The sequence below is a fragment of the Vitis riparia genome, chromosome 18, assembly GCF_004353265.1.
Source record: "Vitis riparia cultivar Riparia Gloire de Montpellier isolate 1030 chromosome 18, EGFV_Vit.rip_1.0, whole genome shotgun sequence".
Classification (NCBI taxonomy): Eukaryota; Viridiplantae; Streptophyta; class Magnoliopsida; order Vitales; family Vitaceae; genus Vitis; species Vitis riparia.
In genome coordinates this window covers 7,725,297-7,746,021 of record NC_048448.1, presented here as the reverse complement: position 1 = coordinate 7,746,021, position 20,725 = coordinate 7,725,297, and the positions used below count along the sequence as shown (strand labels likewise).

The window sequence follows — 20,725 nt, the reverse complement described above, 5'->3', positions numbered from 1 at the left end:
TCACGTTGCTTCAAACGTGGGAACACATCTTTATATGTTATAGCAATTGATAACATCAAGTATGTGGAATTCCATCGTGTCTTACAATCAAGACTTAACTTCTTATTGCATGGAATACGTAATTGGCGAGCTGCATCTTCAAACTTTTCCATTCTTGATGGGGTTGCTGACCAATATGCAACACTCTCACGAATTTTTTCAATTTCTACTTCAATGACATCCAAACCTTCCTTAACAATTAAGTTCAACACATGTGCCGCACATCGCATGTGGAAAATTTTTCCATTCAATAAGAGTGAATCGCTCAAACATAATTTCTCCACCAAGATATTGATCATTCCGTCATTACTTGAGCAATTATCCACAGTGACTGTAGAAACTTTTCTATCCATATTCCAATCCAACAAGAAATCCATCAATACATCTGAAAGAACTTCTTTTGTGTGTGGAGGAGGCACATAAACAAACCTAAATTAAGAATAAAAAATATCATTAACACAAACAATATCATTAAAGGATCAAATAAAAAAACACTTTGGAAGTTAAAAAAAATAACAACATAACTAACCTTACAATATGATGGTGTAGTAACCAAGACTCATCAATGTAATGTACAGTGATAGCCATGTAGCCTTTCTTTTGATTTGATGTCCACATATCAGTTGTGATAGCAACTCTACTTTGAAGTTTCTCTAAGTAGCTAATCATCTTATCTTTCTCAACCTCATAAATCTTCATTATATCACCCTTAATCGTATTGCGGGAAACCATCTTAAACAAGGGTTGGAGACTAGTAGCAAATTCTCTAAACCCCACATGGTCAACGATTGAAAGTGGGTACTCATGCAATATAATTGCACGTGCAAGCTTCTCTCTTGAGATTTCTTGATCAAAGGTAAAACCACCAATTTGAACTTTTCCATGACCTTTTCTCTCTACTGCCAATAATTGTTGCCTAATATCAACATTTCTTCGTTTCATGCACCTATCTATGTGTACATGTAAGTGTTTTGTCCCATTCTTGCTATCGGCCTTAAGCTTTCCCTTACAGTGCTTACAAATAGCATAATCTTGTCCATCTTCTATGATTTTATCAAAATCATTCCAAACAACCGAAGTCAACTTTCTTCTTTTAGATACCAAGGTTCCATCAGTAGTTGAAGTGCTGCCTGTAATTGGAGTTGAACCCGCACTTGGCATGGAAAAGTTTTCCCCTTCTTCTGATGTCATTTTTCTTAATATAAAATAAAGTCTATAAGTAAAACATTCAAACCTAAATTAATAACGTAAAGCTTGGATAGGGCTTGAAGCAAGGGTTTAAAAGGCAAGATTGTATTTAGGTTAATCTCCAAGAATTGCAAGATGTCAACATAGTTTCCATTAATAGGAAAATAAATGTCATAGAAAAGCATCGAGGGCAGTGCAACCGAAAGACACATGCAGTTTATATGGACAGCCCACAGCAAGTGAGAAGAAAATAAGAAGAAAATTAAAAAAACAGAAAACAAAGCAAACAAAAGCAAACAAAGAATATTCTAAAAAGTAATAACCAGAAAACAAAACAAAACATTCCAAGAATCATTATACAAATTATCATGAGACCATGCAAATAAATTCTAATTTTTCAGGATTATCTCTTCCTTTAGATCCACCTAAGTTTTTGTGCTATCATAATATGGAAGCAACAAGAATGCATTACAACTTGTATGTTAGAATACAAACAGAGCACCTATCCAAACACAAGGCAGAGAACCAGGTTTTTCTATTAAAAAATTCCAATCTGACCAATATGCCATGTGCAAACTGTATAGGTCTCTTAGAAATCTTTGCAGGCGGCTTCACATGGTTATTTTGATTCCCTCATTCTAAACCACTAGTGCCACTATTTATTCCAGCACAATCTGGCCAGGATCACATCCATGTGAGATCCACTTAGATTTCAAGTGTTTGTCACTTCATGAATACTGATTCACCTGAAGTATTTTGATCTTTTAATAATCTGTCTCTGATCTTGAAAATTAAGTTGCATCTCAAAAGAAAACTTATGCTTGAAAGATCATTGAGCTTGGTTTCCAGTTCTGCAGTCTCTTAATGACCCCTTTCTTTCTTACGTCCAAGTTTGTGTTGCTTCTTGTGCTGTCAAATCAGAAACCATCCTGTATTTTTCACTTCCTGGATCATTGCATTTATTGTTTCCCTAGAACATTTCTGATTTTCCAACTCAGTCATTTTTAATTACCTTGATTTTGGTTTTTGTTTTATATAGATGTGAATTTGTGTCAAATTAATGGATATTGCAACAAAGACACAGACCATTTTTACAAGCATGCAAAATATTCATGGCACTAAATATCCTTAACCCAGTTCTAACAAAGCTGGTACTTGGACAGGAGTTGGAATAATTGTAAAAAGATTAAATTAAACTATGGACAAATTACTCTGAAAATTGAACGGGTAAGAATGTCCTGAACATTGACAGGGACAAATTGTTTTGCTAGGCTCATCCACCTTCAAGAGGGCCCATCTAGTACCAGTAGCTGAAACCAATGATTAAGACATCCGACCTTTCAATTGAACACCTTAGGGAGGCAGCGCCATTACCATGATAGCTGATGGGAACCCGCAAATTCTTGGGGAATTCTCTAATACTCAAATTATACGCCCTAGTGATATTTCCCAGACAAGCACTGATCAAACCAAAGAATGGATTTGATCCAATAGAAAATTAAAAAAAAAAAAAATCCTAGGATTGGATGGGGTGGATACCTGGGAACCAATATGTGGCCGCCAGCATTGGCCACAGATGGGATGAGGGTAAAGGACCACTTCACCTCAGTTTTCACCTATCATCTGTGTCACAATCTTGTCTCCCCAGAAACGAAGAAGATCAAAAACTAAAACCCATATATAATCCTACATATAATGCCAATGAAGGCCCATGACAGCAAAAAATAAGCAAAAAAAATGAAGGCATCATTCAACCAAAAAATCAACAAAAAATCTTAGATAATCTGAAACTGGAAATGGAAAAATCCTAAATCTCGTATCTCTTTCCCGAATTAGAAACGGAATACAACACCAAATCAAGGCATCATTCAACCAAAAAATCAACAAAAAATCTTACCGGTTTGTAGATACCTGAAGATAATAGTTGTGATTCTTGATTTCTTGTGAATATGGGATAAACAAGGATGAATCGAGAGGAAATGGATTTTCGAATGGATTATCTGATGGATTTCTCCCTTGAGTGGGAGGAAAAACCCTAGCGCCGACAGGAACGAGAACTGAGGGAAGAAGACCTAAAATGAGGATAGGAAGCTAATATTTATAAGTGGGGGGTAAAGTAGTAATTTCATATTCGGGGCGGGGCGGGGCGGGTCACATTATAACTACACCCGACCCCGCCCCGAACCCGATTCGGGTTTTTAAAAAAATCCTGAACCCGGCCCATCCCCGATTGCCATGTTCCTATACCCGTCCCAATAGGGGCGGGTCGGGGCGGGTGACCCGGGAAACCCGCGAAATTGCCATTCCTACTTACAACTATCCAAGAGGGACTGAAACCCATTTAACACCATGTTACCTTCTCCATGTTTGTCATTTTTCGTTGACTAAGTGAAAAGTTGCATGATATTAATTGCTGATATCTTGAAAATCTCCGGTGGCCTATTGTCCAATCAATCATCCTAATTTAGTAGTTTGATGGGAAAGGAAGCTCAATCTAGTGCTGGAATCCCACGAAGGCCGACTTCAGTAGTAAAATCGTCCGCAAATAAATGGACATTATTTGACATCTTTACTATTAACTTTTTTACCAGGAATGCGTTGAAGTTTCTGCTACAGCTTACGAGGTATAAAGCTAAGATGAACGCTAAGGACTAGTTAGCAATAGCTGTTAAATATCTAATCAAGGTGAATACCCTAATTTCATATATACCGTAATATTTCTTGTTATAACTCAACCAAGGTGAATACCCTAATTTCATATATACTGGAATATTTCTTGTTATAACTCAACCAAGATGAATACCCTAATTTCATATATACTGGAATCTCCTGATTAAAAATGAGTAGAAAAATAATAGCGGAAACATACCTGAATCCATTGAAGGAGAAACCTTATAGAAAGAAAACCCTTGAGATGGTCTTCCAATTCTGGCCACTAGATTCTGTGTCAATTTCTCTCTGAGAGGATTTTCGGAAATTGGAATGCGTAGTGGTAGAATGGGGACCATAACCCTATTTATAAACTGCTAGGGCAGTTTTAATTTTATCACAATTATATTTCTGCCCCTCATAGAAATAATAATTATCTAATGGTATCTACACAATAATCTCATGACAATTATACCCTTAAGCCAATTAATCAATTATTAATTAGATCACTATATTTAGGCTTAATTAAATGATAGCACACACATTTTAATTATTTACATGTGTGGCCCAAATTATAGATTAATTACAAAAATTAATCTAACAATCTCCCACTGGGCCACATGCATATGTGATCAAATAAATGTGCTTAACCTTATGAGCTCAAAATTTGCTATCATGTCCTTAGGGTATATCCGAACAATCTCGTCCATTAACTATACTGACATAGGATCAAGGTGGTCTTTGTTACATCAATCGTTACTAGACCAATCAATGGTCACATATATCTACACAGCTAAATGACATAGATCAATCATGAGTGCATAGCATGGAAATTACATGCAATGTGATCTGTTCATGCCTATTTCCAACTGGTCCTACTTAAGTTTATTGAGATCAAATCTTTAGCATAATTTAACAGAGTGCAATAAAATGAATACTTTATTTCTGCAGAACACAATCCAAATTTATAAATAAAGTCTAAACATAACATAGAGCAATATACAATGAATAATATAAACTCCCACTAAATTTGGATATCCTCAAATGAGACAACACCCATATGAGCAGTGTGCTCATGAAAGACCTTGGGTGGTAATCCCTTTGTAAGCGGATCCGCTATCATGGAGTTTATTCCAATATGCTCTATGGATATCTGTCCACTCTGTACTTTTTCTTTTACAACTAGGAACTTGATATCAATGTATTTTGATTTTGTAGAACTCCTGTTGTTATTGGAATATAAAACTGCTGATTTATTGTCACAAAATATCTTCAGTGGTCTTTCAATACCATCCAGAACACGCAGCCCAGTGACAAAATTTCGTAGCCATATTCCTTGATTGGATGCCTCATAACATGCTACAAACTCTGCTTCCATGGTGGATGATGTTATGAGTGTCTGTTTGGCAGACCTCCATGAAATTGCTCCACCAGCCAACAGATAAATATAGCCTGATGTGGATCTTCTGCTGTCTTGGCATCCAGCAAAGTCGGAGTCGGAATACCCAATGAACTCCAACTGATCCAATCTCCTATATGTAAGCATGTACTCTTTTGTTCTCTGTAAATATCTCATAACCCTCTTGGCTGCTCTCCAATGATCCATTCCAGGGTTACTTAGATATCTGCCTAACATGCCAACAATGTACGCAATATCCGGACGTGTACATACCTGAGCATACATTAGACTCCCCACAGCCGAAGCGTAAGGAATCTTATGCATTTCTTGACTTTCTAAACTATTTTTAGGGTATTGATTAAGACTGAATTTGTCTCCTTTAGCGACAGGGGTATCACCTGGTTTGCTATTTTGCATGCCATACCTTTGGAGGACTTTATCAATATAGGTCCTTTGTGACAATCCTAAAATACCCCTATAACGATCTCGGTGTATCTGGATTCCTAAGACAAATGAGGCATCACCAAGATCTTTCATCTCAAAATGTTTTGATAAAAATCTCTTGGTGTCGTGCAATATGCTAATATCATTTGTGGCTAGCAATATGTCATCGACATATAAAACCAGGAAAATATACTTACTCCCACTGAATTTGTGATACACACATTCATCCATAAGATTTGCCTCAAAACCATATGAGACAATAATTTGATGAAACTTGAAGTACCACTGACGAGAAGCTTGCTTGAGCCCATAAATGGATTTAGTTAATTTACAAACCATATTCTTTGAGTCTTCGGACACAAAATTTTCTGGTTGTACCATATAAATTGTTTCATCAATGTCACCATTGAGAAACGCTGTTTTAACATCCATTTGATGTAACTCAAGATCATAATGTGCAACTAGTGCCATGATTATCCTGAAAGAGTCCTTCGTAGAAACTGGAGAGAAGGTCTCTTTGAAGTCAATTCCTTCTTTTTGAGTAAAGCCTTTAGCTACAAGACGTGCTTTATACCTTTCTACATTACCATTTGAATCCTGCTTGGTTTTAAATATCCATTTACAACCAATGGGCTTCGTACCAACTGGTAATGGGACAAGTTCCCAAACTTTATTGTCTTGCATAGATTTGTACTCTTCATTCATGGCTTCAATCCATTTCTGAGAGTTGGAACTTTTCATGGCTTGCTGGAAGTTGATTGGATCATCTTCCATCATTCCATTTTCTACCTCATGTTCCTGGAGATATACGATATAATCGTCCGAAATTGCATTTCTCCTCTCTCTCGTGGATCTCCTTAATGGCATATTTTCTTGAGGTTGTTGAGTTTGTTCTTCAGGAGCAATGTCCTCATTTGCAATTAAGGGTTGAACAATATTGTCTGTTGGTTGAGGATCCAAATTTACTTCTTGATCAATGATAGGTAGTGAAACCTGTACATTATCAAAAGCAATAGTAGATCCCTCTTCCTCCTCAAAGACAATATTCCTAGCCTGATTTCTCCCCCCAAACTCAACATCCTCTAAAAATGTTGCAGTTCCCGTCTTAAAAATTGACCTAATAGCAGGATCATAAAATTTAAAACCCCTTGATCGCTCTGCATAGCCAATAAAGTAGCTGCTAACTGTTTTAGAGTCCAATTTCTTTTCATGAGGCTTATAAGGTCTCGCTTCAGCTGGACATCCCCAAATATGAAAATGCTTTAAATTGGGCTTTCGACCCGTCCAAAGCTCATAAGGCGTTTTAGCAGCCGCTTTAGTTGGCACCCGATTTAGGATATAAGCTGCCGTTTTGAGTGCTTCACCCCAGAGTTTTTTGGGTAAAGTAGAATGACTAATCATACTCCTTACCATGTCCTTAAGGGTTCGGTTTCGTCTTTCTGCTACACCATTCATGCTAGGTGATCCTGGCATGGTGTATTGAGGGACGATCCCACATTCCTCTAGGTATTTAGCAAATGGTCCTGGACATTGTTCACCTGATCCGTCATATCTACCATAGTATTCACCACCACGGTCAGATCTGACGCTCTTTATTCTTTTGTTGAGTTGTAACTCAACTTCTGCTTTAAATGTTTTGAACATGTCCAATGATTGTGATTTCTCATGTATAAGAAATAGGTAGCCATATCTTGAATAGTCATCTATGAATGTTATAAAGTACTGTTGACCATTCCAAGATGCCGTAGGGTATGGTCCACAGATATCTGTATGAATTAATTCTAAGACGTCTGTAGCTCTATTTGCACCTAATTTCTTTGTTTTGGTCTGTTTTCCTTTAATACACTCAACACAAATATCAAAATATGAAAAGTCAAGTGAATCTAAAATCCCATCGGACACAAGTCGCTCAACTCTAGATTTAGAGATATGACCTAGGCGTTTGTGCCACAATGAGGTCGAATTATCTTTATTCAATTTACGTTTTGTACCTCGTGATTCCACATGCAAGGTTTCATTATAGGATGGAACAGTTTCCAACAAATATAGATTATCATAAACATTAAGTAAACCGGTTCCTACAACATTTGAATTAATAGATAATGCAAATTTATTGTTTCCAAATGAACAACAATAACCTGATTTGTCCAAAACAGAAATTGAAATTAAATTCCGTCTGAAAGACGGTACAACGAAAGTATCTATTAAATCCAAAAAATAACCAGATTTCAATAATAATCTAAAGTGCCCTATTGCCTCCACTTCTACCGACTGACCGTCTCCGACATAGATGCATCTTTCAGCATCACTTGGTTTTCGGTAACTCAGGCAACCCTGCATAGAAACACAAATGTGAGTAGTAGCACCAGAATCTAACCACCATGTGTTTCTAGATACTGAAGCTAAATTAACTTCAGAACAGACCAAAGTAAGAAATATACCTTTCTTAACACGCCAAGCAGCATACTTGGTACATTCCTTCTTAGTATGTCCAGGCTTATTACAGAAGAAACATGTTACCTCAACTTTCTGTTTCTTTTGTTCTAGGCCATTAGAAGCAGCAACCTTATTATCCTTATTCTTTCGTTTGCCCTTATCCTTGGAAGTGCTAGCCAAATGAGCACTTTCGGTCTTGTCTTGCTTTAATCTCTCTTCCTCTTGCACACAGAATGAAATGAGCTCATTAAGAGTTCATTTATCCTTTTGACAGTTATAACTGACCTTGAATTGATTAAATTGTGCAGGAAGATAAATGAGAACCAAATACACGAGTAAATCATCAGATAACTCAAGTTTCAAAGCCTTAAGTTTTGAAGCAAGATGAGACATCTCCATGATGTACTCCCGAACATTACCCTTGCCTTTATACTTCATTGAAATCAAGCTTGCTAAAAGCGTGCTCGTTTCAGCCTTATCGTTTTTGGCAAAACGTTTCTGAATTTCCGCAAGGAAGTCACTGGCATTAGTAACCTCATCGGTTACCGCACCCCTGAAAGCTTCTGGAATTCCGCGCTTCATGATCATAAGACTTAGCCTATTTGAACGTTCCCACTTACCCCAATAAACCTCATCCTCTTGAGTACTTTGCTCATTGAGTTCATCGAGTTTGGGCATTCTCAAGGCTAAGTCTATATCCATGCAGCCTAAGAGAATCATCATATTCTCTTTCCAGTCCTTAAAATTAGTCCCATTTAACATAGGGACATTATTGATGTTGGCAGATATAGAAGTAGTTGATATAAAAGCTGAATCCAGAACAAAATAAAATGAATCAAATAAACCATCATGCTCACATAAAATAAGCAATTAAACACATAATCTTTAAATTTAAAAGCAAATTATGACATTTCAAGATACCTAGCACAATATCAATATCAAGTCTTTGGACAGTAATATTAACTGTAAGTGGTACTCTTGTTGTAGTGATCAAACATTGATGATAAGTTATATCAAATAATAAATCTATCTTTGGATTGATTTATTATTCACATTAAGTTACCTTTATAATCATCACATATTTATCACCACAGGTATGTATGCAATTTGACCAAATATTAACTTTCCTTTGGGCCAGTCAATACCCGCATGAATCACATACACACAAATATCTAACACCCCGAACAGACTAATCTACACGAAAGATGTCACTTTGGTGATTTTCCGCTTTAATTAGCCTATTTAAAAATGCTAGATCAATAACTTAAATATTAATATTATAAAATGCTATTAAATAATAATAATAATAATAATAGTAATAAAAAAAAATTTATCAACTCAATATTTCATAAATCTTAATCCATTGACATATATATATATATATATATATATATATATTAAAATAATAACTCAAAAATTAATCAAGGAGTTGGCTCTGATACCACTCGTTAAATATCCAACCAAGGTGAATACCCTAATTTCATATATACTGGAATATTTCTTGTTATAACTCAACCAAGATGAATACCCTAATTTCATATATACTGGAATCTCCTGATTAAAAATGAGTAGAAAAATAATAGCGGAAACATACCTGAATCCATTGAAGAAGAAACCTTATAGGAAGAAAACCCTTGAGATGGTCTTCCAATTCTGGCCACTAGATTCTGTGTCAATTTCTCTCTGAGAGGATTTTCGGAAATTGGAATGCGTAGTGGTAGAATGGGGATCATAACCCTATTTATAAACTGCTAGGGCAGTTTTAATTTTATCACAATTATATTTCTGCCCCTCATAGAAATAATAATTATCTAATGGTATCTACACAATAATCTCATGACAATTATACCCTTAAGCCAATTAATCAATTATTAATTAGATCACTATATTTAGGCTTAATTAAATGATAGCACACACATTTTAATTATTTACATGTGTGGCCCAAATTATAGATTAATTACAAAAATTAATCTAACAATAGCCACATTGGAAGTGCTTTGGGCCCTTATTTACTTGCAGTCTTCCCATATTAGTGGCGGCAATTTCTTGGTTATGGTTTTCGTGTCTGGGACACATGGTACTGATTTCCAAACGCATACCTCGTAGGTTGTTGAATGTTTATTGGTGTCCCCTCTGATGGATGGGCAGAGGGTATTGGACTTTTAGCCGTGCATACCCTACTGGATTCATTGACCATCTTCACGTATTTAATCCTACTAAATTCAGAAGGCATGGGTGGGTTCAACGTTTCGACTCTCTCAAGTCTTTGTAACAAAGCTTTTTCTCCCCAAACCAACAAAATCTTTGAAGAATATGGCGTTCCATATCTCTGTTTAACAAGATTGCCAAGCAGCCACTCCACCCACCACCACGCGGTGGTGTTTGGATTCAAGCGGCGCAGCTGCTGAGGTAAGCTTGAAGAAACTTGATCAACTAAAATAAATTAATTGTTATATAGGAATCTTAATACCATCCCAGTTGCCAAGAAGAAATGAATTGTGGATAAGAGTAGCATTTTGACTGAGCCTGCTGAGAGGAAAATAAAGAGAGTGCATGCCGTCGTGGTCTATGCCACCACCTATAGATGGGCAGGAATGGATGCCATTGGGCCATTGTGAGTTGTGATGTCTAAGATAAGACTATATATGGGGAATGACACTCATTTTTTTCAACTGTTATTCAAAGTACTAACAATTGAATTTATTGATCAGAAATAATTTGAAGTGAACAAGCCATTAGCCATTAGAAAGTTTACCTTTCAATATGAGCAACTTGCTGCATCGAATTCATTTGGTTCAAATTTCTCCCACATATGTCGAAACATGAAGTTGAGGAGGGAACCAAACCAACCCAGCAAAGATTATAATGTAAATAATGCCCAACGGCTAATTCTCCTGTCGATCTCCATATATCACTGAAGGCTCGCTTTCCACCACACCGCGCATTGAATTGACTTCATTATCCACTGTTTCTGCAACTCATTTAATCTCTTCATCTCTACAGCTATGCAACAGGATGATACCCACACTACATCACATGCTTCCTTCATTATTGACTTCACCCACAAGTTAAATATATTTATACATATTTCTGAGATGGGTTGCTACACTATCGTCTTCTTATCTCCGCGGATTTTCTGGTAGACTTTGGAATTCTGAATTTTGGGTGACGAGAGCCTGCTCACTTATTCTCTTGCATCTCTCTCAGGTAAGTCTCATGGGTTGAGTTACTTATAGGGGGTTGTGGAGAGTGTTTGAATGCAAATACCACTCTTTTCAGTTGAAAATTTTCCTTTTTGGGGGTCTGGGTTTTGAAAACAAAGTGGTGAAATATTATCGATATTGACATGACCAAGTTTTCTGGGTTCTGGGTTTTGTTCTTGGTGGTTGGGACACCTTTCATGTTCCTTCACTGCTCCGGTTCCTCAATTCCTGGTAACTTTTCTTACTTTTTGCTTATGTTGTTTCGTGTACAACGATTATTTTGTTTTTATCTTGGAAAAGTTTTCTGTGCACGAGCTATGAAAGAGTTTTGTGGGGTTCTACTGTTTGTTTGTCGTTGGTTTTCATCTTTAGTTTGTGATTAATTAACTTCCTTTCTTTATGCACTGTTGGGGTCGGACAGGAAAATCCTAGAAATGATCATACTAGAAAACCCTATTTGTTGGTATTTGGTGATGATTCTGCATTAATCTCAAAATGGTGTGAAATACTATCCTTAAAAGAAAAGGGAAAGAACAATGAAAGGAAAGAAATCATTGCATGCAATTTCAGAAGGAATAGTTCGAACACTCGAGCTTTATTTGGCTATCGTTGTTTGCATGTTTTTATTTATTTAGCATAAGAACTAAAGTTTTTTTTGTCATTTTTTTCATGTTTCTTATTGAGATTTCAGAGCTCAAATAGTCCATTGTAGGGAAAAGGTGGTATCATATGTTCCCATTGTTATCAGTTCATAATGTTTATTTGTTGATGGTATTTCTGATAGTCAAATCATTATTTGGCTTGTATAGAAAATCCAAGGTCAGAAATGTAATGAAATGGAATCTCTTGCTCTGTTGGCTTTCTGTCAAAATTTTGAGAAGTGTAATCTCAAATGATCTGATGGACTGTGACTGGAGGTGTCGGCAGCTCTTTATTGAGCTTGGTAAATTCATAGATATCTGCAGGGTTGATTACACCATGAACTTATCTAAAAATAATTGCCTGAACCAATAGGATAATTTGTTTTTTCCAAGACAAAGTTATTGCTGCTTGATACAATTAATCAGCTTTTCAGATTGAGTTGAAGTCATACAGGCTTTTCACGCAAAAACATAAAAGTTACACAAGATGCCAGGACACAACTATTGGATTCCATTTCATTCATGTTGCATGGCACAAAACCATGACTCAGTTCCTGCACCTCAATATGTCTCTTATCATGATCTACTGCTGGTGGGTACAGAGAGGTGCCTCAGAGTTTGGGTTGAAAATAACCTCTTTAACCAAACAAATGTGGATTTTGGCCATCTTTTGTTCAAAATCGCCTCTTTTTCTCCCATCAGCATCTTTTATTATTATTATTTTTTAAAAAGTTATTTAAAAAAAAAAATTGAAGATGGAGGTGTGGGTCTGGGTGGGGGCAACCGTGGGCATCATCAGCAAGGATGGCACGACATCGCTGGTTGGCAATTAGTAGCAGCCGGAGTTGGAGGAAAGGAAAAATGGGTATGATGGATAGGATGGAGAGAGAGAAGAGAAATAGGGAAAGAAGGAAATATGCAAGGGAGAAAGGGTTGAAGTCGACTGAAGAAGGGGAAACGGAGTGGCCGACAGCAACGTCGCCAGAGATGGATGGGTCCATGGTGATGTGTGCGGGTGGAAGAGAAGGAAGAAATGCATTTTTAATTTTAAAAAAAATAAAATAGGAGAAGGCTAGTTTGAACAATCGTTTCAACACAGGCCTAAAGTTGATTTTTTGTTTCGATCAAAAGCTACTTTGACCCAAAATTCGGTGCCTCATCTATGAACATGAATTCCTCTACCCTCTAGGCCTGGCCCTCCATCTGACAATAGTAGTTAAAACTGCAATGCAGCATGTGATGCAAACATCATGCAGATGTTGATCACCATCGCTTTCTGTTTATGGGTGCTTTCTTGGACTGCCGTGCTGCTACGACCATTGCTGAAACTATAAATGTGTACTCTAGTATATGAGCCAAACTTTAGTGTAGAGCCTCCTCTCAACTATATATTTGAGCTCTCCCTTCATGAATTGTTGTACCAATCATTTCTATGGCAACACATCTCCCCACCCACCTGATTTCTTCTTCTTCTTCTTTCATTCTTTTTCCTTTTTAAATTTTAAGTATGGATGTGGAAATGTGCTCACATGATCTGGTGTTTCTAACTTTACAAAATGTTGGGATTTGTCAATTAATGCCTATACTCTATAAGAGTGAAGCATTGAAGCGCAGGCTGAAGTCTAAGGCTAGAATTCTGGGGTGGGGCTGCTTGAAGGATTGGATTTCTACCAGCATGACTCATCTAACTGTTAAAGTACCTCTTTGAATAGAAATGTGCAGTATTTGATCCTATTTTCTTCATTTTTTCCCTTTCCTATGTCTGCTTCAACTTTGAGTTCCTTAATAAGCCACCCGAATTGTGCTAGCTGTACAGTTTCTTTTTTGTCAGAAAAATGATGAGTTCTATAATAGGTAAAGTACGCTAAACTATCACCAACAAATACTGCTTAGAAAAAAAAAATTAAATAAAAAAAAAAATAGAATAAAGAACAAAAGAAAAGTATTAAAATACTGACATACCATACTTTCTTGAGTTTGTTCCCAGATATGGTCTTCACCCATCATGTGGGTAGTGTTACCATGAAAGCAACAAGCAGGAAGCTGAAGGTACTTGCCTTAGAATGTTTATTTTTTCTTGAATTAATCAAGATGCTTGCAATTTTTGTATTGGGATACTACGATTTATCCTTGTTCAATCTGCAGGTGAATGGCTATGAGCATAACTTAGGCACTGATAAGAAGATCATTGCAGGGAATGTAAATTTGGAAGATTATCATCCCATTGATCCAGTTCCAAGTTCAAAGGCTTCCATAAAACCTGGACCTATCCAACATGGCACTCCTCTTATTCCTTACATTCCAAAGCCCTCACCACCTGGCCATCCCAAGCCTGGTGGGTTTTTTTAGCTTACCATATATAGAACTATTTCTACATAGTGTCTATGCTAGACACCTGAAGAATGTAGTACCTCATATTTCTCGTGGTTGTTCAATTACCCTGTTTGTTGTGGTCCTCATATGGCCATTGCTTATGATATTTATGTGTTTGTTATTATTATGGGCCTGTATCTGGTAAATTACTAAAATGATGAAGATTACTAATTGAATTGATCTTGAATAAAGCATCAGTGATAAACGATTTCTCTCTCTCAGTCTCTGTTTAAAGGGACATAGCCAGAATTTTCGGAACACAAAACTCTGGAGACTGAAGGAGTCCCTTAGCAGTAGGACTTCTCTCAAAATCATTCAACTAAATTTCAATGTATACCGTTCAAAGCTTAGATGGTTTGGAGTGAACGTTAATGCCTAAAATGTGGTGTTTGGTGAATGATCATAACTACTTGATTGCTGAATTGGGCATGGTATTGCTCTCCAGTTGAAGGGCTGATGTTTACCTCTTACCCAAACAGGTCACAGGCACAATGCTGGTCAGCTGGTGTCAGTGAGTATTTTACTATTTTTCTTCATAACTTTACATGAGGCAATCTCAACAGTAATGGTTATTAGTTACCGAACCAATTCTGGACACCTGCTGTCAATTCCATCCCACTTCATACCTAACAGTTGTTCTGCTGTTCTCAAGTGATGCAATTCCATATTTACACCTAAAAGAACTTAGCACATGTGCCATTTCTCCCTCAACTGCCTCCATGTGAGGTTTCCGTTCTCCATTTTCCCCTTCCGGTTGGTGAGGAAGATGATTAGAAACTGAAGAAAGAAGATTTGTATGTTTAGATCTCTAGATGTTATTTAGTCCTATAAGAGTATTCGATAAATAAATATATATTGTTTATTGTGGGTTTAAAGGGTTTTTACGATTTTAAAACATATTTATAAGGTTAAAATGAACTCATACTTATTTAATACCAAAAACTTTTTCTCTTATCCAATGTAGGATATCACAATATAGATACAATATTCTCATTATGTCATACGAGATATTGAGGCGAAATAGATAGACATTCTTTATGGGATTGAACAAATAGAGACTCAAGTGAGTATTCTAAAATACATTTATAAGATTGAGAAGAGTCTATACTAGAATCTTTATATATATAGTGTTAAGAAATTTTTTCCTTATATGATATGAGATGTTACATATATGGATGATAACGTAGGTGATGTTATCGGGGTGTATCACCTGAAAGAAATAAGTGCTTGAGAAGAAAGATAATCATGGCATCACCACTGGGGTCCCCTAGTTCCAATTGCTTAATGTGAAGGAAGACAGGTTAGACAGGGGAGTGTCCTAGCTAGTCCTTCACATAGTTTCTTTTTTCCATAGAAAGATAAACATAATTCTTAGGGTTTTGGCAACTAAAAGGCCCTGCCAGTGGGTCAGGTAATAAAAACTACAGCGCAGAAAGCCAAAGCAAATGCAATAATCAATAGCACCAACCGCATTGACTTGATCCAAATAATACCAAGGAGATCTCTTCTTCTTCAAGCTAATTTCAGTGCCCATTTTGATTCTTCCTCAAATATCAATTCATCCTTCACCATATCACTTGACACTTCTGCAAGTTGACAACCCACATCAATCCACATCCCACCAAGTTCATTTCTTCTACCCCATTCTCTTTTTCCCATCTCTTAAAATCTTCCAAAGGAAATTCCCTTTTTCCTCCCCACCGTTACACTTCTTTTTTCTGAATTGCAAGTGGAAAGGGAAATCATGGTCACAAAAGCATCGGGACCTTGCAAAATTGTTTCACCGTTGTCTAAATATCACTTTCAATGTGGGCTACCATGCTTAAATTCCAACCATTACTTAATGAGGATTTGTTACTTTAACATCAATTATAATATGAAGTGTTTCTCAAGTCACAGACCTTTCCAACTCCTAACTGTAATCATTTACCAATAAAAGTATGGTTAAACCAAACGTCATCTGAATTAAGTTATTAACGAATCAGCCTGTGGATTTACAAATGATGTTGAATCAGGCCTAGAGCCTAGACGCTGTCCTTTTTCTACTTAACTTTTTCTATTTGTTTATTCATTTCTTTTGATAAACTCCTCCCGTTTGGTTCCGGAGAGAACCAAGAAAAGGAAAAGGCAGTTTGGAATCTTGCTTTTCAGAAACCCACTTGGATGAAAAATCTAAGACTTTGGCTAACATTTGGAATCTCAAGTAGAATTAAGAGAACCTTACATTTAGCTTGTTTACCTACAAAACCTAACAACTGAAATGGAGGGTATCTGATTTTTCCTTAGCAACCAAGCAGTGAGCTTGTCGGTTAGTTTCACTATATATCATATTAATGCTTCCAACTCAAGCTCAAGCACGTAGTGAGTGTAGGAGGTCTCATCTGATGTGGTCTTCTCAGAGTATGTTGATTGTTAGTAAAGCAATACCCTCCTTGTTATAGCGGTAGGAACTCGTATGATCCTCTTGTAAACCTGTTTTTGTCTACGTACATGTCTTGTTTGAAGTTTTCAGTTGCTTGTCTTCTAGATTATTAGGTAATTTTCATGGCAAGGTATTAAAGATTTTAGATGTTAACATAAATAAATGTGATCCTTACGTCCATGGAGTATGTCTGAACTCAAAAATCCACTAATCAAATAAAAAAGAAGAGTTACAATGGTGAAGATTCTCCCTCTCTTCTTCGTTGCATTCTAATTGTTCTCTTCTATAGAAATCTTAAATTATAGAAAGATTAAAAATATAATAGGGACAAACTTATTATTTATATATTTTTTAAGAGCACTCCCCCTTAAACCCTCGAAAACTGATTGAGCAGTTTAATCTAAGCAAACATAAATCCCGAGGTCTCCTACGTAGTGTAACAAAACTGATTCAATTTCACAATTAAGAACGTTCATAATTTGAGTTAAAAGTATATATATATATTTGGACAATATATAAACCTCAATAGAATAAGAGTAAAGAATTCATCAAGTCAAGTGGTACAGCTGAACTGTGATACTAACTTTTGTATCTCAAATTTTATGGGTGCAATATCAATTAAGATTGATGCAATTAGTCTCTAGAACACTTTTGGACCGGACTATCCAACAAGAAACAATACACAAATAGTCTTGATTTTGCACAAGATTACAGGTCAGACGGGATCATGCCGTGATAATCTATGCTGCGTAAGGAATATTTTGTTTGATCCAGCTGAAAATACATATGGGTTTGGTTCTAATAGTTCAAAGTTGGTCCAGAGCCACAGGTTTACAAAAAGAGCTTTAGTACTGTTTAAGCAGGTGTGGTTTAGCCAGATGCGCAGGGGCTGTAACCATCAACCAATTCCTAGGCTTATAAATTGGGTTAACGCATTTACTCTTCAACAGGTTTTTGGTATAAACAGAAGTTCCCCAAGAAGGCTACATGATGCTATATACCGTATCTAGTTTCTGATCCTTGCCTCTGATCCCTCCAAACTATGGCCCATGTCCACTGTAATTGGGCCTCCAAAGGCACACGCTGGTGAGCCTATGAAATCGAGAGAAGTGGGACCCTTGAGAACAAGACCCCATCCAAAGCAACAGGGAGAGGAAAGGGTCAGGGACATTGTACAGAGACAGACAGTATGGGACGGAGCATCCTAGAAAGAGCTACTTTTTCAATTGCCTTTGTAAATTATAGCGATGTAGCATTGCTGACATTTATTTTGGGAAGTGGGGGCGCTGGCTTCTTTCATTTGCAATGAAACAGTTGCCACTTCGAGAGCAATTTCAAGGAGATTTAGCTTAGTTTTTCATCCATCTGCCCAGGTAATCAACTCTCACAATGATTGCTCACTATTATATAGTTTTGAGAAAGCTACATGTTCATCATCATGTCTCCTCGTTAGTTTGTTCGGTAATTCTCTCCATTTTACTGCACTTTTCTCTCAGCGATTAGGTGAATGAATTGTCTATGATCTGTATCAGCTGATATGATAAAACTAATTGTGAGCTTAATAATTGCCATTTATATGATCATCATTCATGTGGTTGGAGGTTGGATCAATGACCTTGAATGGGCCATGAGACCAACCAAATATCTCCATAATATGCATTGCTATTTCATAATCCTAATAATCCTGGCAATGAATCGCAAAAATGATTATTGTTGTGTTCCTGAAAATGCCTACTTTGTCCTAGATGGTGGGTTCCTCCTAGACTCGTTTGCTTCCTTGTTTATCGATCTCAGGATGAGGCAATACCCAAATGGTTGATGCTTCCTCAAAAGCAAGGACATGGGATATATACATATATATATATAAAAGATGATAACAAAGAAAAAACCAACTTTAGGAAATTGAGTGTCGAAGAAGGAATGAACTTTACAAGTGGTCCTTGAGGCACCCATCGTGCACGCATGCCTTAGCTAGTATTTTTATTTAGGAGACCCTCACATCACATGGGCATAAGTGGGCTTCATATGTTCTCAGGCCTTAGCTTTTAATTGAGGTTGTGACGACTCCAGTGTTCACCATCATCTGCTTTGATGCTAGCCAGAATCAAATTCAAGGTGCAGCCATAGTGGACAGTAGCGATGCTTTGTTTTCATGGTCAATTGTCATTGTCCAATAATTCTGTTGATACTTCAAGGGAATGCATTAAACCTTCATGTATGGAGAATGGGGAAAGCATTCAGGGCTTTCTCTTTCTCTCGGTGGTAGTCTGTGTTTCATGTACTCTAAGAACAATCTACTAATAACCCTCCAATATCCGTACCTGATCCTCACGGGAAACCACTCACGGTCGAAGAGAAAATGAAGGTATCTTTTAAGACCCTTTTTAAATTTTCGTTGAAGACAATGGTACAATCACGGACTAATTAACACTATACAACACTAGGGGGGGATTGTGATTGTATTACAATTAGATTTAGAACTAAATGGAATGAACTTAGATGATGGCTTGCGATATTTTGTATCGAATAGAGGATTTTTTTTTTCACATTATATTTGTATAAGATTTTCTTACTTGTGTAGATGATATTTATAGTTATGAATATTCATTGGATTACAATATTTTTAATTGGGAGCAAGTAAATTACAAATAATATTAAAGTTTATTCTCAATCATAATATAGTAATTTGTTTGGACTCTATTTAATACTATAATTTCACGAAGCTTATTTAGCCCATAAAAGGTAGTTGTCCATTTAGCCAATTGAAAGACTATATGTATATATATAAACGTTTTTTTAAGATTGTGAACGTCCCATATTAAAAGATGGTTGTGTTTTCATTTCAATTATTATACTTTATCAATACTTACAAGTCATACACATGGGGTTTGTGATTTATCATCGTGTGATTGAATAGTATGTTTCTAACTCTTTTTAAAATTTTTTAAAAAATTTTATTTAAATAAAAAATGAGTGGCACTTATAAAAATATAAAATGGTAGCGGTTGGGAGGTGGGAAAGAGTTGGTTGCTTTTGATATCCCACGCTTAGTGTGACTTAGGATTAACTTAAAGAAAAGAGAGCGAACGTGTTCATGTGTGTGGAGTTTGAATAACTCAAAGCATGATTGTCTTTTTCACTTCCAAAGGAATAAGAGTTTGTTTGGTTTTGGTAATTGCTGACGCTAATGACTTCCCTAACCTAATTATTGCCTCCTCATTCAGTTGGTGACCTCCACTCTGTCTTGTATTTCGTCTACTTCCACCATCCACACCCAAACCAACACTTCTATTCTATCCTTTCACCTAGACTAATAAAACATAATCTTTATATCCCTGTATTATCATTAGCCACGTGTCATTATATTTATAAAATATTTCTTCTTTTTTCCTGTATTTTCTCATATTCCGTAATGATTCGATTGAAGCTAAGACATGTCATCTTAAAAATGTATATAAATGCCTTTTTAACTGTGCCCTCTAACCCAACCAATTCTAATTATTAACACGTGGCGCAAATGAATATGATAAAATTGATTTATGTCATTGGTTGGATTTAAATTAAAATAATATATTGTACATCACTTCTTAATATTATATTAAATTTAATGTGCCTTTATGGGTAATTAAAATAATACCCACTATAAAATTCCAACCATTCACAACCGGCCCAGTCCAGGTGGGATAAATCAGGGCTGAGTGTACAATGGAGTTTGAGCACACGTGTAAGCGCGTTCAGACAATTATAATTCCTACCCACGCGCTTACACAAAATACGAAAATATGGAAGTACCTATCATCATATGGGAACGTTGCCATCAGAAAAAGCGAGTTTGTTGTTTTGCAAGGAGCTCGAGGGTAGGGAATGGTATTTGTTGTTTATATATATATATATATATATATTTCACACAATAATAATTTTGAAGCTTAAA

At 36.4% G+C, this 20,725-nt stretch overlaps 3 protein-coding genes across 3 annotated transcripts; 1 reads left to right on the top strand and 2 right to left on the bottom strand.

Annotated features, from left to right (window-relative positions):
• Nucleotides 1–4,949: 4,949 nt before the first annotated feature.
• On the bottom strand, nt 4,950–5,599 carry LOC117907391 (secreted RxLR effector protein 161-like). The gene is made up of 2 exons (XM_034820921.1): nt 5,167–5,599; nt 4,950–5,038 (listed from the first exon to the last, which is right to left on the bottom strand). Exons 1-2 carry the CDS (start codon nt 5,597–5,599, stop codon nt 4,950–4,952), a joined length of 522 nt encoding a protein of 173 aa, XP_034676812.1.
• Nucleotides 5,600–8,410: 2,811 nt separating this feature from the next.
• LOC117907388 lies at nt 8,411–8,857 on the bottom strand. The gene has a single exon (XM_034820918.1). The coding sequence runs from the start codon at nt 8,855–8,857 to the stop codon at nt 8,411–8,413; it is 447 nt and encodes a 148-aa protein (XP_034676809.1).
• Nucleotides 8,858–11,316: 2,459 nt separating this feature from the next.
• On the top strand, nt 11,317–14,526 carry LOC117907521. Its single transcript, XM_034821081.1, has 3 exons — nt 11,317–11,589; nt 13,987–14,048; nt 14,145–14,526. Exons 1-3 carry the CDS (start codon nt 11,502–11,504, stop codon nt 14,346–14,348), a joined length of 354 nt encoding a protein of 117 aa, XP_034676972.1. The 5' UTR covers nt 11,317–11,501; the 3' UTR covers nt 14,349–14,526.
• Nucleotides 14,527–20,725: the final 6,199 nt, after the last annotated feature.

What these genes read in the sequence shown, in the direction of transcription:
- LOC117907388 (XM_034820918.1), bottom strand. Translation starts at nt 8,857, where the DNA reads ATGGATATAGACTTAGCCTTGAGAATGCCCAAACTCGATGAACTCAAT.
- LOC117907521 (XM_034821081.1), top strand. Translation starts at nt 11,502, where the DNA reads ATGACCAAGTTTTCTGGGTTCTGGGTTTTGTTCTTGGTGGTTGGGACA. An exon ending in CTCCGGTTCCTCAATTCCTG is followed by an intron (nt 11,590 to 13,986) that starts GTAACTTTTCTT and finishes GTTTGTTCCCAG; the next exon opens with ATATGGTCTTCACCCATCAT. An exon ending in CAACAAGCAGGAAGCTGAAG is followed by an intron (nt 14,049 to 14,144) that starts GTACTTGCCTTA and finishes TTCAATCTGCAG; the next exon opens with GTGAATGGCTATGAGCATAA.
- LOC117907391 (XM_034820921.1), bottom strand. Translation starts at nt 5,599, where the DNA reads ATGCATAAGATTCCTTACGCTTCGGCTGTGGGGAGTCTAATGTATGCT. An exon ending in TGGGCTGCGTGTTCTGGATG is followed by an intron (nt 5,039 to 5,166) that starts GTATTGAAAGAC and finishes GAAAAAGTACAG; the next exon opens with AGTGGACAGATATCCATAGA.